This window comes from Rhinopithecus roxellana, chromosome 16 (genome assembly GCF_007565055.1).
Source record: "Rhinopithecus roxellana isolate Shanxi Qingling chromosome 16, ASM756505v1, whole genome shotgun sequence".
In the NCBI taxonomy this organism is placed as follows: domain Eukaryota; kingdom Metazoa; phylum Chordata; class Mammalia; order Primates; family Cercopithecidae; genus Rhinopithecus; species Rhinopithecus roxellana.
The window spans coordinates 7,421,760-7,438,485 of NC_044564.1; the positions used below are offsets into that span (position 1 = coordinate 7,421,760).

The 16,726-nt window shown below is 37.6% G+C and overlaps 1 protein-coding gene across 4 annotated transcripts in view; it reads right to left on the reverse strand.

Moving 5' to 3' along the window:
• The window catches only part of STRBP (spermatid perinuclear RNA binding protein), a 165,235-nt gene that overhangs the window by 43,990 nt on the left and 104,519 nt on the right, over nt 1-16,726 (reverse strand). For all 4 annotated transcript variants that reach the window (XR_004053964.1, XR_004053963.1, XM_030919488.1 and 1 more), the window contains exons 6-10: nt 9,999-10,090; nt 9,374-9,469; nt 8,120-8,231; nt 7,357-7,454; nt 7,034-7,145 (exon numbers count right to left, since the gene is read on the reverse strand). Coding sequence is in view for 2 of the 4 variants with exons in the window: in XM_030919488.1 (XP_030775348.1) it covers nt 7,034-7,145; nt 7,357-7,454; nt 8,120-8,231; nt 9,374-9,469; nt 9,999-10,090 (510 nt within the window). In the remaining 2 variants the exon portion in view is untranslated. The remainder of the gene's footprint in view (nt 1-7,033; nt 7,146-7,356; nt 7,455-8,119; nt 8,232-9,373; nt 9,470-9,998; nt 10,091-16,726) is intronic.

Here is a 16,726-nt window from a genome sequence, read left to right on the forward strand (position 1 = left end):
CTTATTTTAAAAATCCAGCTTCATAATAACCAGGCACATGAAGGTATCATGATCAAAAATCAAGAGAAAGCACACACAATAGAAACAGACCCAAAATGGCCCCAGATGATGGACCTTTCAAAAACAAACTTTCTTAAAAATAATTCCAGGCAGAAAATCTGAAACTGTAACAGAGCCAAAAATCTATAAATGAAAAATATAAACTAAAACTGGAAGGCCTGAAGGGGAAATGACAAATCCACAATAGATGGGAATTGTCAGAGCTCTCTCAGTAATTAATAACAACATCTGAAAAGCACAATGAACCAGTGACCTGACATGACCTAACATGAAAAAAGTATTATGACCTTCAACTGCAGAATATACATTTTCAGAGCAAAAAAGGACCATGTGCTGGGCCATAAAATAGGTCTCAAGAAAATCAAAGGACACAAATCATACAACACATGTTCTTCAATGACAGCAGAATAAGTAAAAACTCAAAAACAAAAGAGTTAACTACAAAATCTTCATTTGTCTGCAAATTAAGCAATGACATCTAAATACCCCATCGGTGAAAAAACTAGGAATAAAAGTAAAAAATAGCTTTAACTAAATGATAATAAACATACAAATGTCCAAAGAATGTGATGTATGTAAATCTGTGCTTAAAGGAAAATTTACCATCTTAATAGTATATACAATAAAAGGCTGAAAAATCAATGATGTATTCATTCACAAAATTTAAAAAGAAGAGAAGCAAATTAAACCCAAAGAAAGTCATAAGGAAGGAAAACTACAGATAAGAACATAAATCAATAAAACAGAATACAAACATACAACAGAAGACAATGAACAAAGCCAAAAGTTAATTTTCCTATAAAGACTAATAAAAATAATAATCCCCTAGGTGAGAGTCATTAGCAAAAAAGAACAAGGTACAAAATATATAAAAGAAGACATTACTACAAATACTACAGACAATAAAATGAGGATCTTATAAATTACTTTATTCCAAAATATTTTAAAATTTAGGTGAAATGGATAAATTCTTAGAAAAGCACAGCTTACCAAAACTGTCATAAGAAGATGGAAGTCCTATGCTTATTAAGGGAATTAGATCCATAATTTAAAATATTTCCACAAAGAAACACATGCCAATGCTTCCCTGATTAATTCTTCCAACAGTTAAGGAAAAACTAACATCAAATTTATGTAAACTTTTCCAAACAAGAGAAAAAGAAGGAACATGTCCTAACTCACTTTATGAAGCCAGCATAACCTTGAAGCCAAAACACAGAATTGGTGGCAAATCTAACACACAAATACCTGTGTTTTTGTGACTCGCCCACAAAAACCTACGTTTTATAAATTTTATATATATATATATATATATATATATATATATATATACACACACACACACACACACATATATATATGAGAGTATTCATAGACGCTTCAACTGTAAAAAGCCCAAACTGGAAACTAACTAAATGTCCTACAATAGGGTAAGTAGTTAAATAAACTCTAGCTCATTCATACCATGGAATACTACTGAACAAGAAGGTACAAACTATTGACACATACAACAACCTGGATGGACCCTAAGGGCATTATGCTGAGTGTAAAAAAAAAAAAAAAAAAAAAAAAAATCGCAAAAGGTGACTTATTGTAGAATTCCATTTATATAAAATCACTGAAATGATAAAATTATGGAGATAGATAAATCTTAGTGGTTTCCAGGGATTAGGGATGACTGAGCAGAGACAGGCAGGTATGACTATAAAGGGACAGCATGAAGGAGATCTTAATGGTGCTGGAACAGTTCTGTATGTTGATTGTGGTGGTGGCTACAGAAATCTACACATGTAACAAATGGCATAAAACTTATACACACGCATTGTATCACTGTCAATTTCTTGGTTTTGATATTGTACTATAAATTTACATAGATATAGTCATCAAGAGAAACTGGATGAAGGGTAAACGGGACCTCTCCTTACCATCTTTACAACTACCTATGAATATGCAAGTATTTTAAGATAAAAAGTTGAAGGGGGGATGGCGTTCTCCACAAAGAGAATTGCTTCTTTGTGGAGAACAGATAGAGGGGCAAGAACAGAAGCAGAAAGACCAGACAGGAGGTGACTGCAAGAATCCAGGTGAGAGATGACGGCAGCTTAGATAAGGATGCTAGCAGTGAAGAAGCTAAATTCTATTTTTTTTTTTTTTTTTTTTTGGAGATAGAGTCTCGCTCTGTCACCAAGGCTGGAGTGTAGTGGCATGATCTGGGCTCACTGCAACCTCTGCCTCCCGGATTCAAACGATTCTCTTGCCTCAGCCTCCCGCGTAGCTAGGATTACAGGCACATGCCACCATGCCTAGCTAATTTTTATGTTTTCAGTAGAGATGGGGTTTCGCCATGTTGGCTAGGCTGGTCTTGAACTCCTGGTCTCAAGTGATCTGCCCACCTCAGCCTCCCAAAGTTCTGGGATTACAGGTGTGAACTACCACCCGGCCTAGACACACTTTAAAACCAAAAAGGATTTGCTGACATTTGGGATATCGGCGAACAAAAGAGGGGATTCAAGGGCAACTCGAAGAATTCAGGCCTGAGCAAACAGAGTTTCCAATGACTGGGACAGAGACAACTATAGAAAGAGAAGAGCAAAGGGAGAGCAAGGGCAGGAGCTTAGATCTCAGACATCTTAAGTTTGAGATGACTGCTGGACATCATGTAGCTATACTGAGGAGGCATTTTGATATTTGGGTCTGAGTTCAAGAGCTGGTAGTCTAGGATGGAAGTATTAATTTGGGACAATCTTCAGTATAAAAAGGTATTTGAAGACAAGAGACTAAATGAGGTCCCCCAAAGCATCAGTGTAAATAAAGAGAAATGGTCTGAGGACTGAACCCTAGGACACTTTAACATTCAGAAGTCAGGAAGACGAGAAAGAACAAAGACAGCTGAGGAGATGGCAACAGAGCTAGAAGAACCAAGGAAGCTGATGACGTGGAAGTCATATGAAAAGTGGTATTTCATTTCAGAAAATGTGGCAATACCAAATGTTGTTGAGGATACAGGGCAAAAGGAATTTTCATATACTGCTGGTGGGAGTGTAAATTAGTATGTGCAACCATTTACTAGGTTGTTTATGTGTATACCTTAGGAGGCATGCAGAAGAATGCTCATGGCAACACGGCAGGTGGTTGTCAAAACTAAAGAACCTAAACGTCCTTCAAAAGTAGAATGAATAACCTGTAGTATATTCATAATGGATACTACATACCTATTAAAATGAACTATATCTATGTGCAGCGACATAAATTAATCCCAAAGAATGCTGAAGAGAAAGAAGCCAGTTACAAAAGATTAAACCTAGCACCCATTTCTGGAAAGTTCCAGGCAAACTCAAATTATTTAGGAAAGCATACACAGGTGGAAAATTGGTAAAGAAAATCTAGGAAATGGATTTATTTTCAGAAAGTCAGAAATGGTACTTCTTCGTACAGGAAGGTAATGAGAAGGATAAAACGGATGGCTTCTGGGGCACTGATAAAGTTCTGTTTCTTAACCATGGCACTGGTTTTATGGGTTTGAAAAAAATAATTATTTTTTAAACTGTATTTTTTGTACTTTTCTATATATGCACTATATCTCATTATAAAATAAATATGGGAGAGAAAAGTGTTCCTCTGTGTCAAATGTTGCTGAAAATGGCTAAGATGAGGACTGAAAACTAACCAGTATATGCAGTAACGTGAAGGTCACAAGGGATACTTCAGGCAAGTGGTGAGGAAGAAAACTTGATTAGAACAGGTTCAATGAGAATTCAAAGTGAGGAAACAGAGAAAAGAGAAAAAGGCTGCTCTTTCCCAAAGTGCTGCTTATAAAGAGGAAAGAAACGCAACTCTGTTGCGGGACCTACGGAATGAAGGGAGAGTTTGCTGGGCTTTTGTCTTTCAGATGGGAGACACTGCAGCAGGTTTTTAGGCTGATGAGAAGCATTCAGTAGACAGGGAGGAACTGACGCTGGTGAGAGAAGAGATAATTTCTGGAATAATGTCCACTGGTAGGCAAGAGGGGATGTGATATAGTGGATAAGTAGAAAGGTCAGTCTTAAGAGGCAAGGCAGTTTCTGCATAGGCAAGGGAGGGAAAAGCAAAGATAGGAGTTGATGCAGTGGGGCTTGGAGACAGTGATGAGAATATATAGAAGTTACCTCTTAATTATTTATCTGAGAAAATGGAAGCAAACAAGCTCATCAGATGAGTAAGGAGGTAGAGAAGGAGGTGTGAAATGTGAGAAAATGTGAAACAGTTATCTAGGAAACTGGAGAAGTCTCAAACTTATAGGATTGCCTGGCAACACAAATAGTCCCTATTAGATTAGTGTCACTGACTTAAAGGGAGAACAGTCAAGATGGCTGTTCTCCAACCACGTTGAACAACCCAGAACAGACACAGAGAAGGTAGAGAGATGGATTTCAAACAGTTAGAATTTTGCCAGAAACAGAGGATCAAGGAAGTGAAGGTATGTGCTAGGGAGAGATAATCAAGGATCATGTAGTACAAGCACGGTAAGGACAGAAGAGAGAACACGAGGAGGATGAAGGACTATGCAAAGGTACTGGAATCAATGACAAGATTCCAGAACTGAAATAAGGGTAGGAGACACAGTAATGACAAGAGATTGGAAAGTGGGATTCTTGAAAACATAATTACGGAAATAATACAGGTACAGTTACTGATGAAGACAAGAACTAGGCTATGTCCATAGAATAAGTAACCAAGGTAAGGCAGAAGATAAAATATGTGTAAGAGAAGAAGTCACAGAACTGAGACATTAGAGTCTTGAAAAAAAAAAATCACCTGAGATGCATACGGAAATCACCAAGAATAATAGGAACAAAGTTTAAACGTGGATGTCATGAAGCTAGGTGCTGAAAGCATGAAAGTATTGGAGAGATCATTGTATAGCCAAAGCACAAAATGGTAAAGTGACTTGCCCAGGCCATGTAACTTTGACAGAACCAGAATAGGAACACGGGTAGTCTGGTTCTATTTTACGCTATCAACTGACAAACCAGCAGTTCCCAAACTTTTGAGAAAGATCTTTAAAGTTAAAAAAAAAAAAACTAAGTCACATAATAGTAAACATACTTTTACTATCCAGTGAAGGGGAAAATATAAAACCAAAAGAGTGGTTGTGAATTTGGTGACTGAAATAAAATTTGCTGATACTAATCATAAGAATCTAGATATATTTGTAACATTTTTATTCAATCGTTCCACAGACAAGGCTTGATGTCACATGGGTATGTAAATCCCTTTTAATAATTTCTTCACCACTAAGCGAGCACCTGCTGGAAAAAAATGGCCTTCATTCCTCAAGTTACATTGAGCACTGGTTTATAATAATCATAGGGTAGAATCTGGAGGATTCTTTCCCCTGAGGAGTTTACAGTGAGGCACTGATTCTCAAACTTCTTAGCTGAGGAGTACTTTACACTATTAAAAAATTATTGAGCACCCAAAGTGCTATGCTTTGTGGGTAATATCTGTCAATATTGAGCATACTGAAAAGAAAACAAACCAATTTTAAACACAAGAATATAGAAAAGAAAACATTCCATTAGCCATCAGAGCAATGATCTCATCACATGTCACATGTAGCCTCTGGAAACTACACACTTAGGAAAGAAAGAGTGAAAAAGGGGGGGGAAAAACTCTTAATATTATTATTACTATTAAACAGCTCTGATCTTGTAGACTCTCTGAAAGTCTTCAGACCCACTGGAATTCTGTCATCTAAATAAGCAGACTGGGCAACTGCACTATTTTGGTGATATCCAAAAGTAGAATAATTTCCAATGTTAGAGGTAGGCTGCATTCCAGGTGAAGAATATCTGGTATTAAATATTCCACTTTCTAGTTTAAAAGGAGAGAAAGGGAGGGGAAAAATATTTTTGAGGCCTAAGGAAGGCAGTAAGTAGATTCACATTTGAGTATCCACTGTACTCTAGGCACTAAGTCAGGCATTTTAACCGGACAAGAGTCAATAAAATAAGAAAGAGGGTAGTATCCCTAGTGAGAGAGATAAGCTAATTGCTCAAGGTCTAAAACTAGGAAGTGGTGGAGCTATGATTGGAACCCAGGTCATACTGACCCCAAAACCTACATTCTTTCCACTGAAACTCTGAATTCAACAGACTAATACAAATGGAAGACAGTCCTGAATTTTCCAATATGCTTTTCTTCTCCTCTGTATTTTTGTTCTTTCCTTTGCCGTTAGATAACATTTCCAAGCATGAGAAAGATAATCAAACTGATTAGTGATCGTGATAATGTCTCCTCCTAGCTCATGGCTGACTTATTCTCCTTAGACCAGAGGTTCTGAAAGGATAGTCTATGCAGTAATGGCATCTGGCCAACATAGCCAAATGAGTTAGTCACTAATAAGAAAACATGATTATGTTACATCAGCTGATGTTACCTGATGGGAACAGAAGAGAAGAAAGTCAGTGTATTAGTCCATTCTATTTACTGTATTAGTTCATTCTCATGCTACTAATAAAGACATACCAGTGACTGGGTAATTTATAAAGGAAAGAGGTTTAATGGACTCACAGTTCCACATAACTGGAGAGGCCTCAGGAAACTTACAATCATGGCAGAAAGGGAAGCAAACACATCCTTCTTCACACGGTGGCAGACGTGCAGAGTGAAGTTGGGGGAAAGCCTCTTATAAAACCATCAGATCCTGTGAGAACTCACTCACTATTACAAGAACAGCATGGAGGTAACCACCTCCATGATTGAATTACCTTCCAACAGGTCCGTCCCACAACTTCTGGGGATTACGGGAACTACAATTCAACATGAGATTTGGGTGGGGACACAGCCAACCCACATCAGTCAGGAAGAAAGCTTCTTATACATGATTTGGATGCACAATTATTAAGTTCCCCAAGTTGTAACAAGAGATGCATCCCATGATCATCTCTACCAGTGCCAACCCCCAACCCTAATAAAAAACTTCCACACTCACCTTCTTTATCAGTAACTGACCAGGAATACTTCTGAAAAGGCTTACTAGATGGAAGAGGGTCCATCTCCAGCACTTTGTAAATCTGGCCAAAGGCTGATAGTCTGAGTGCGTGCTAAAGAACAAAGCATTTTATTTAACCACATTTCAGTAGCCATTCATAAAGCCCTTAGAACATCTAGCTAAAAAGATACTCATAAATTCTGACATTATAACAGCAGAAGTCCCTAACAACACACAAGAAAAAAGTATTCGAACACAACAATTGAGAAAATCAAGTTATTTTATCTCGCTAGTAAGTCAGAGTGGCATGCTCAATCTTCTACCTGTGCACTGTGGGTAATATCTTCTTTTTGCTGGATGGTCATATAGCTCAGAGCATCTGTTGGGTCTCGCTCACAAGGATCATGAAGACCAGGACCACCTTTGGCAAAGGAAAAACACAAGTATCATTTAGAACTGAATTTAGAATTCAGTAAACTGAAACAAGAGAGAGACAGTTGGGGAGAATGAAGAGAAAATGAAAACAAAAACTGAGGAACTAAGTTAAAAGTCTGCTCAGTTAAGTGGAGTAAAAAGGACACACTCTCATTTTCAACATGTTAGCACTTGCATGTCCTTATTTTATACTGGAAGTCATTGTATATCTAAGGCCAAAACTGAGTCTTACTCTGAGAATTTAGAAACAGCACAATGAATCAGCCCAAATCTTAAAAGGGATTACATATGGAAAATAAGACCAAATTTAATTCTTCCAAATTTAAAACCAGACTACAAACAGAATGAACTTCATACATTTTAACTAAACATCTGCAATTTCAAATTCGGAGTTCGAGGTAAAGCAAATTCAAAGCAGACACAATATATTATTAGTACCCTTTATGTTAGTACATATAAAACACAAATTATAATTATTGAAAAACAGTTTTATAGCACTTTTCCAACACGCATTCTAGTTGTCAAAATTCCAAGCAAAAGAACTCCTATGCAACATTTTCCTGTGTAGAGGACAAACTTGGCATATATTTAGAAAAATAAACTAAACTGACATTTGCTGATTGTTCTGCTTCCAGAGTTTGAAACCCTTACCAGGAAGTAGTATTCCAGATGCCAAACACTCCATTACTCGTCTCAAGGCCTCCCCAGCGCCCAAAGGTCTATTACAAGTACCTATAGACTTTTCACATATAAGTTCTAGTGGCTAGAAGATATTAAATTACAAATTAGTACATGCACCAAGGGTTAAAAGGATTCCAGTTAAATGTGAGCTAACATTTCTATCTACAAGGGAGGCCAAAGAGTGCAATTCAATTTAATATTTAGGGCCCACTTAACATTTTCCCCATGATTATCAACCTTTACCCTGGGCAGAGTTTTTAAATCAAGCATTTTTAAGATTGTATCTTCAGAAGACATTTTTGTAACAAAAACTTTATATTTATTTACCCAGAAACGATCACTAAAGAAACTATGGTCTCTAATTCATTTAACAAAGACTTAACAAGCCCTCATATAAGTTAGTAATAGCTAACAACTAGCCAGTGTGCAAAACCCAGCCCACCTATCTCCCACTTAGGAAGTACACAAACCACAAATATTTCAATATAATAATAAGACTTCATTTCAGACAGCCTGTCTCAAGTATTACAATTAGAACAAAGGACCAAATCTCCAGATTCAATAAACTAAGAACTCATGATATTTTGTCAAAGTAATCACTGCTACATTCGTTTATAAAATGATCTTTCATGGCTTTATTTAAATTGTTTCATAATGTTCTTAAGTTGTCTTGATTGGAGCAGGCATAATTTCCAAGTAAGTCAATTTTACGATATATAGAAATGATATCCATATGGGGTTAAGTGTACTGTTTGCTTGACTTTAATTACTAACATGAACTTATTTGTAAATGTCTCCACTCAACGAGAAAGCTACAGAGGTATAGGATCCTTATACCGGCCTATTGGGTAATTTTCATGGTAATGCAAGGGGGCACCAAAAGAGAAGTGGGTCAGCCAAAGAGGCTTTTGTGGGCAGCAGGTGAACAGTAAGTGATTAACCACCAGTGTAAGAAGACACTCACTTCTAAAAGGTATAAAACCTTTTTGTCAGAAAAAAATATTTCAAGCTCTGTAACATGAATACAATGAAGTAGAAGAGGCAGGTTATATGCACAAAAGGAGGATTCATTTAAAAAGATGCTTTATTTTTTTCATGGCAAACATACATAATGCATGCCTTAGCTAACTTAGGAGACAGTCATTTTAAAGTAACATCTCATTTCTATAGGATTTTCTCTGCTGCAGCTTCCAAATTTGCTTTTAGCCATATTTAAGTACTTACCCATCCTTTCAATGGTGCCCATGTGGGGACTCTGTTGCACAAATCACGCAGAATGCGGAGGACAATTACACATGATTTTAATCCATTTGCCCTTGCCTAAAACAAACAAAATGATTCCAGATATCCCTATTGAGATCTATTCTTCATTTTGGGCAGGTTCTTTCAAGTGAATACTAAGTAGCAAATTATTCATCAGTTATCAAACAAACCAAAAAAAAAAAAAAAAACCAATTAATCAAAAGTAGTAAAATTGAGGTTTAAAAGGTACATTTTTAAAATAAAAGGACCATAATATTAAAATTAATTTCTTAGTCTCATGGCAACCCCACTCCAGGCAACCAACTAATTTAATCTTTATCTTTTCTCACTCATGTTTGATTTTATAAGAAACCATCTGAAAATCAGAATACTAGGCCAAAAAGAATTATATGATAATAAAACATCATGAACTACAGAAGCTATACTAGGCACATATCTAAATTAACTCAATTACTCCAACAACCACACTATGAGCTAGAAAGCACCCCTCATTTTATGTAGTACACAGAAACCAATTAAGTGGCAGGTGTTCCAAATGAAACTTGCGCAAAGCTTAATAACAATAAGATAGTAACAAAAAGCCAACCTGAAACCATTTGGCATGTCGAAGAGACGCCAAGGCGTTCAGGCATTTCTGCCTGTCCAATAAGTCCGGAGGATCTTTCATCGAAACATTTTCTAACGGTAAAATGGGATAAAGAGAGACAAATACAATTTGACCAAGGGATTCCTATCAAATTATCAAACAATAAAAAATAAAAAGAATAATAGCATTTGAGTGAACCAATAAGACTCCCAGAAAATTTCCAGATTTGGCTGTGTTGCTTTTTAAAAAAATTATGTGCACTATGATTATTTTTTAAGTTAAGAGTCATCAGAGTAGTTCTGTGCACAAATACAATGAAGCATGAAAAATTCATTCTGTAAACAAATCAATGACAGCTGCTACTTACAGTCTGGGATCTTATTAAGCATGTATAACATCTCAGGGCACAAAATAAGTACATAGCACTTTTTCCTTTGGCAGGATGTAAAGAAGGGAAATCTGGGACCAATAGCATTAACAACTTTTTTAACAGAAGAAATCTCTAACCATTTTTAAGGAACACTGGAAATCAATTATGTCTCATATCAATGAGATATATTGAGAATATACTGAAGACGACAATTTTTTTACACTAGTTAAACTCATTCAACAAGATAACCATTAACAGAAACTTCACCCCATGATTGAGAACTCAAGTATCACTTTGGAATTCCCCATTCTAAACCAAAATTATTAAAATTACAAATATAAAATACAGTGAACTATGTTTCAAATTTTATATGCCTTTTTAAAATAAAAAGCAACAAAGAATACTATTTAATTATGGCTATTCAGTTTGCCTTAGTTGGATGAAATGGCCCAAAGCAGCAAATACGCATATTTGAGAAGACGTCATATGATACGAAATTCCAGTTTAGACAGCCAAATTTATCTCCTCTAAGCTACTGAAAAATGGGCTTTTAAATTTTGGAGGTTGGTACATTACTTAAATGTACACAATATGCAAATGCTTCTTGAGTAATAATTCTTTGTTTAATACAATTAAGTCAGATTTACCATTCTCTTTAAGAATTCTCTTAAATATAAGACAACCCACTAACACTTTTTCCCAGCATTGCCATGACAGTAACAGATCGGATAGAGGTAGTGCATTTGTGTGGGCCAACTAATACAATGTATGTATTTCTAAATGGGAGGCAAGAACAATGATACTTTTTGATTCCTTCAATTATCAGAGGATCCTACTACAGCAATCAATGTTTATTTTGTTGTTGTTGGTTTTTTTTCCTTTTTTTGAGACAGGTTCTTCCTCTGTCACCCAGGCTGGAGTGCACTGGCATGATCTCAGCTCACTGCAACCTCCTCCTCCCAGGCTCGTGCGATCCTCCCACCTCACCCTCCTGAGTAGCTGGGACTACAGGCATGTGCCACCATGCCCAGCTAATTTTTTTGTAGATATGGGATCTCATTATGTTACCTAGGCTGGTCTCGAACTCCTGGACTCAAGCAATCTGCCTGCCTTGGCCTCCCAAAATGCTGGGACTACAGATGTGAGCCATCACACCTAGTCAATGTTTATTCTAATTGATGAAATGTCATTAACTAAAAAAGCCATAACGCCAATAGAAAACAAATTTATTAAAGGAAGAACTGTGGTTCTCTTTACTGGCCATGACACTGTGAAGGCTGAAGTGCTACACACTTATTTTCTGACCAGGTGAGCTCTACACCAGTTATTTGCATTGTTTCCCATTAACCACTGCTAACAAAATCAGAATACAATGTTTCATTGCTCCCTTTTACTCATAAAATGGGAAGCCTCAAAAAGGATTATTACTCTGATTTATAAATATAAACAAATGTAACATGGGTATTCATTTCATAGGTGATACAGCTCAATTTTGTCTTTATAGTGATGCAAAATATGTAAGTAGCTCAGTTTAATGTTTCTATGTCAAAATGCTTAACTGTGGTCAATACAAGCATCTGTGTAAAGCTCACATATCAGATAAAACAAACTACTGTAAATGAATGTTTAGAATCTCTTAAAAGTTAGATATGACAAAGGTTGACTGACTGCTAAGTAATGTAATCCCAATAAACAGTGTGGATCTTATTTTTTAAGAAGTCAATTTTTAAATGAATACTATGACAAGCTAAATTTTATTCTATCATCTTACCAAGTAGGAATGTCAGGAAGAGGGAGACAATGGAAGAGGGAAGTAAGGCAGAGGATAGGAAAAGGCAAGGTAAGCCAAAATTCTTATTGTACTTTCTAATACTTTCATCCAGGGATCAGAGCTTGTAATCAGCATCTTACTCTGATTGTAACACAGATATTTTTAATGGGAGACAATGGCAAAAATATTTTGATAAGTTATTTCATCCCAAAGTCAGATTGTAACCACAAACTCTTATTTTAGAAAACTGAGACAGCAGCTTGCTACAGACAGTCAACATTTGAAGACAGCAGATTCTACGAAAAAGAGATGAAAGGGACAGGCACTGAACAGAAGACTTGCACCAGGTTCCCTGTTTCATCACCATCAGAATGACCATGTTTCTTCATGCTCTGATAGTCAGAAAATCAAAAGATCCAAAATGGCTTCAATATTCAGGAGGTAGAAAACAGTAGAGGAGATAAAATAATTCATCTCATTTTATTTTTTCAAAGTTCTTAATATTAAAACAATATAAATTCATACAGTAGTACAGTGCTATCTGTAAGCATAGATTGCCTGTTTCCTTTATATAATTAATAATATACAGTTTTATGTATGTTTTCATTCCTTTGAAAATAACTTCATTTAATCTGGCAATCGCAAAGCTGCTGCTGGGAAAACACTGCTACTCCTGGTAGCAGAATCTCAAGTTTACTATTTCTGAACTTTAATGTAGGCATTTAAATTTTGAGGAGGATCAAAACTTTTCTGATAACACATCTTGGAGTTCTTAATTAGAAACAATAGAACTGTGAGCCATTTCATTATCTCCTACAGTGACCAGTGAAACAGATAAGGATGAACATGGGAGGCAGGGGTTGGAAGGTGACAAAAATGCCAAAAACAAAGAAATATAGCGGGTTTTTTTTTTTTTTTTTTTTTTTTTTTGAGACAGAATCTCACGCTTGTCTCCCCGCTGGAGTGCAGTGGCGCGATCTCGGCTCACTGCAACCTCTGCCTCCTGGGTTCAAGCAATTCTCGTGCCTTGGCCTCCCAAATAGCTGGGACTACAGGTGCACGCCACCATGCCCTGATAATTTTTTGCATTTTTAGTAGAGATGGGGTTTCACCATGTTGGCCAGACTGGACTCAAACTCCTGACCTCAGGTGATATGCCCGCCTCAGCCTCCCAAAGTGCTGCGATTACAGGTGTGAGCCACTGCACCCGGCCAGAAATACAGCTTTTAAGAAAATCTACTACTCGGTAACCTAGCATCAGGGCATGAAGGTACATACAACATTCTGGCAATGGAAGCACTAGAAAGTCTATTATGCCTAACCACGTTCATTTGGTTAGAGGTTATATCAGTGACCAGAATCACACTATACTACAGGAAATGTTGGTTGGTTTCTCTCAATGCCTTACATGCAAGCTAGCTATCCATCCCTGTTAACAAAACACTAGCCTGGAGATGGGGCAGGCAAAAAAACAAAACATGATTGCATTAAACAGGAGTTATATGTCTGGAACCCAGGCTCTTCAAAGTTAAAATAATTGAGCTCAGTATCATGAGGGGCTCCTTGACAATCAGGATGAAATGCAGCTACCAAGTTTATGCTGACAGAATTTTCTAATTAGCCTAAGAATATCCTGGCAGTCCCTTCTCTCTCGATTCCTTGACGCTTTCTGGAGAAAAGACATGTCCCAAGCCACTGTCCATGCAAAACATGGGCACATAATGATATAAATAGGTAAATGTAGCAATAAGGTAGAACAGAGAAAGCACTGTTCTCCTAATTTATGTGACTAACGTCACTTGGTATGACTTTTCTTCAGTGGCAGTCTGCCACTGGAAAGACAGTGCCTAAAAGTTTGCCCTGGATTGACCGGGTACAGTGGCGCACACCTGTAATCCCAGCACTTTGGGAGGAGGCCAAGGCAGGCAGATCACAAGGTTAAGAGAACGAGACCATCCTGGCCAACATGGTGAAACCCCATCTCTACTGAAAACATAAAAATTAGCTGGGCATGGTGGCCGGTGCCTATAGTCCCAGCTATTCAGGAGGCTGAGGCAGAAGAATCTCTTGAACCCGGGAGGCAGATGTTGCAGTGAGCTGAAATCACGCCACTGCACTCCACTCCAGCCTGGCGACAGAGCGAGACTCCATCTCAAAAAAAGAAAAAAAAAAGTTTGCCCTGGATAACATAGATCCAGAAACTAGGGAAGGCAGGAAAATAAAGCCTGCTGCATCATTATCATCACAGTTACGATGGCTGTGCTGTAAAACCTACTGCCTTGACCCTAGCAAGACACATGCTAGTGAATTTCTGCCACGAAAAGCGAGTTCGCACTAGCACCAATATGAAGGGACTATGAGGCAACTTCTCTGAGAGTCCCTGAAAATCTGCCCCAGTACTGAAGAGAGAGGTGTGTCTTAGTCTAAGCCACAAGTGTCTCTGTAGTTTCCTTATCCACCTGGTTTCAAATTGCATTATAAATAAGCAGATAATTTATCACCCCCTTCAATAGCAAATATATTTCTAATTTAAAATCACAAGCAACAAAAGAAATTGAGACTGTGTGTGAAGCTCAGAATGACCAGATCAACCTAACCACTCATGCAGTAATCCTAGACAATAATGGGAAGTGGCTTGCATAGTAGACGTAAAGTCAGGGGAGCTGGGTAAAATGTGAGATTTTCCTCATTTATAAAATGGCAATTAGCTACCCCATAGGGCCGTGTGAGGGCTTTTAAAAGAAATCATATATGAGGAAGTGCTTATCACATGGTAGGTTATAAAAATATCTTAACAGAGATTAATCTTCAATATATATTACTTGAGCTATGAGATGCCCATTAATACTTCTTACACACTGGAGAGTCCTATTTAATCAGACAATATGCTGACTATGCTAATTCACTTAACAGATTTATAGGGCTTTTTAAAAAATCATCTACTATGTATCAGGTACCCTTAGAGATGCTAAGGATAAAGGACAGGCAAAAAGACACCTGAATTATAAGATACAATACACCAGGTTTTTATCATTAGCACTGCATAAATCAGTATACTGATTCTAATATTACACATCACTGGGTGTTGAAGAGTTTAACTGTGCTTGGGTTGACTTCTTCTGACCCACCATGTGCACATGATTTTCACTGTTAAGGCAGTTTGAGTAGGTGGGTTCAATAAGTTGACAACTACTATTTACTGAGCAACTGCTTTGTTCCAGTTACTGTATAAGTCACATTACATAAATTCTCTCACTTAAAACAACTTTCTAAGGTATTTATAATCCACACTTTAAAATGAGGAAACCTACCCAGGGTCACACAGCAATAGCAACTAATGGAGTTAAGAGTCAAACAAGGCCAGGCACACTGACTCACACCTGTAATCGTAGCAGTTTGGGAGGCTGAGGCGGGCAAATTGCCTGAGCTCAGGAATTCGAGGCCAGTCTGAGCAACATGGCAAAACCTCGTCTCTACTAAAATAGAAAAAATTAGCGGGGCATGATGGCATGAGCCTATACTCCCAGCTACTCAGGGGGCTGAGGCACGAGAATTGCTTGAACCCGGGAGGCAGAGGTTGCAGTGAGCTGAAATCATGCAACTGCACTCCAGCCTGGGAAACAAACCAAGACTGTCTCCAACAACAACAACAACAACAACAACAACAACAACAAAATAAGCCAAACAAAAGACTGCTGCACACCAAGATCTGTGCTTCTATGCCTTCATTAGCAGGAAACATGTAGTAATGGGGATACGGTTATTCTACAGGGCCTTCAAGTAAAGGGTTAGAATACAGAAAGAAGACGGACAACATGGGAGGAAACTTATCTATGAAACAGTAAACAATACCAAAGAGATTCACTCTGTATTATGGCAATTTAAAATGTAAATCGTGATTTGAAAGGAGTAGGTACTTAGATCCATTCTGCACAATTCTGAGGAAGTAAGTTTCACGCCCTAGTCCTCTGGTTAAGTCTGCTCTCAACCATGCTTTTTTTTTTTTTTTTTCTTTTTCAGATTTTACCCAGATATGTGGCAAGTTAAGAGAGAGAAAAGAAAGATGTGAAGTGTGTATGTATTGTGAACAGTTTGCTTGGGTGGGGGTAGGTGAAGGAAAGTTGAGATACTATAGGAAAATGTCTCCAAGAAAAAAGTTACAATAGATTTGTTTTTAACTTGGAGAAAAAAAAAAAGAGTATAAATTAGGAGAAAAAAGGATAACTTTCAGCCCCACAAATTCCTGGGACCTGAATGAATCTTGTGCTTTTATTCCATGCAGCTGAAAAGAATTGCATCAAGGGGATGAGGAGCTGTCTAGTGTGAGAAAACAGAATGATACAGCCCAGGTCTGAAGTGCATAACGATAGACCAGATCCTCCAACTTGCCCAGGAAAATGCAAACCAGTAGCAAAGATCAAAAATTGTCTTTCACGGCCAGACACGGTGGCTCAAGCCTGTAATCCCAGCACTTTGGGAGGCCGAGACGGGCGGATCACGAGGTCAGGAGATCGAGACCAGCCTGGCTAACACGGTGAAACCCCGTCTCTACTAAAAAATACAAAAAACTAGCCGGGCGAGGTGGCA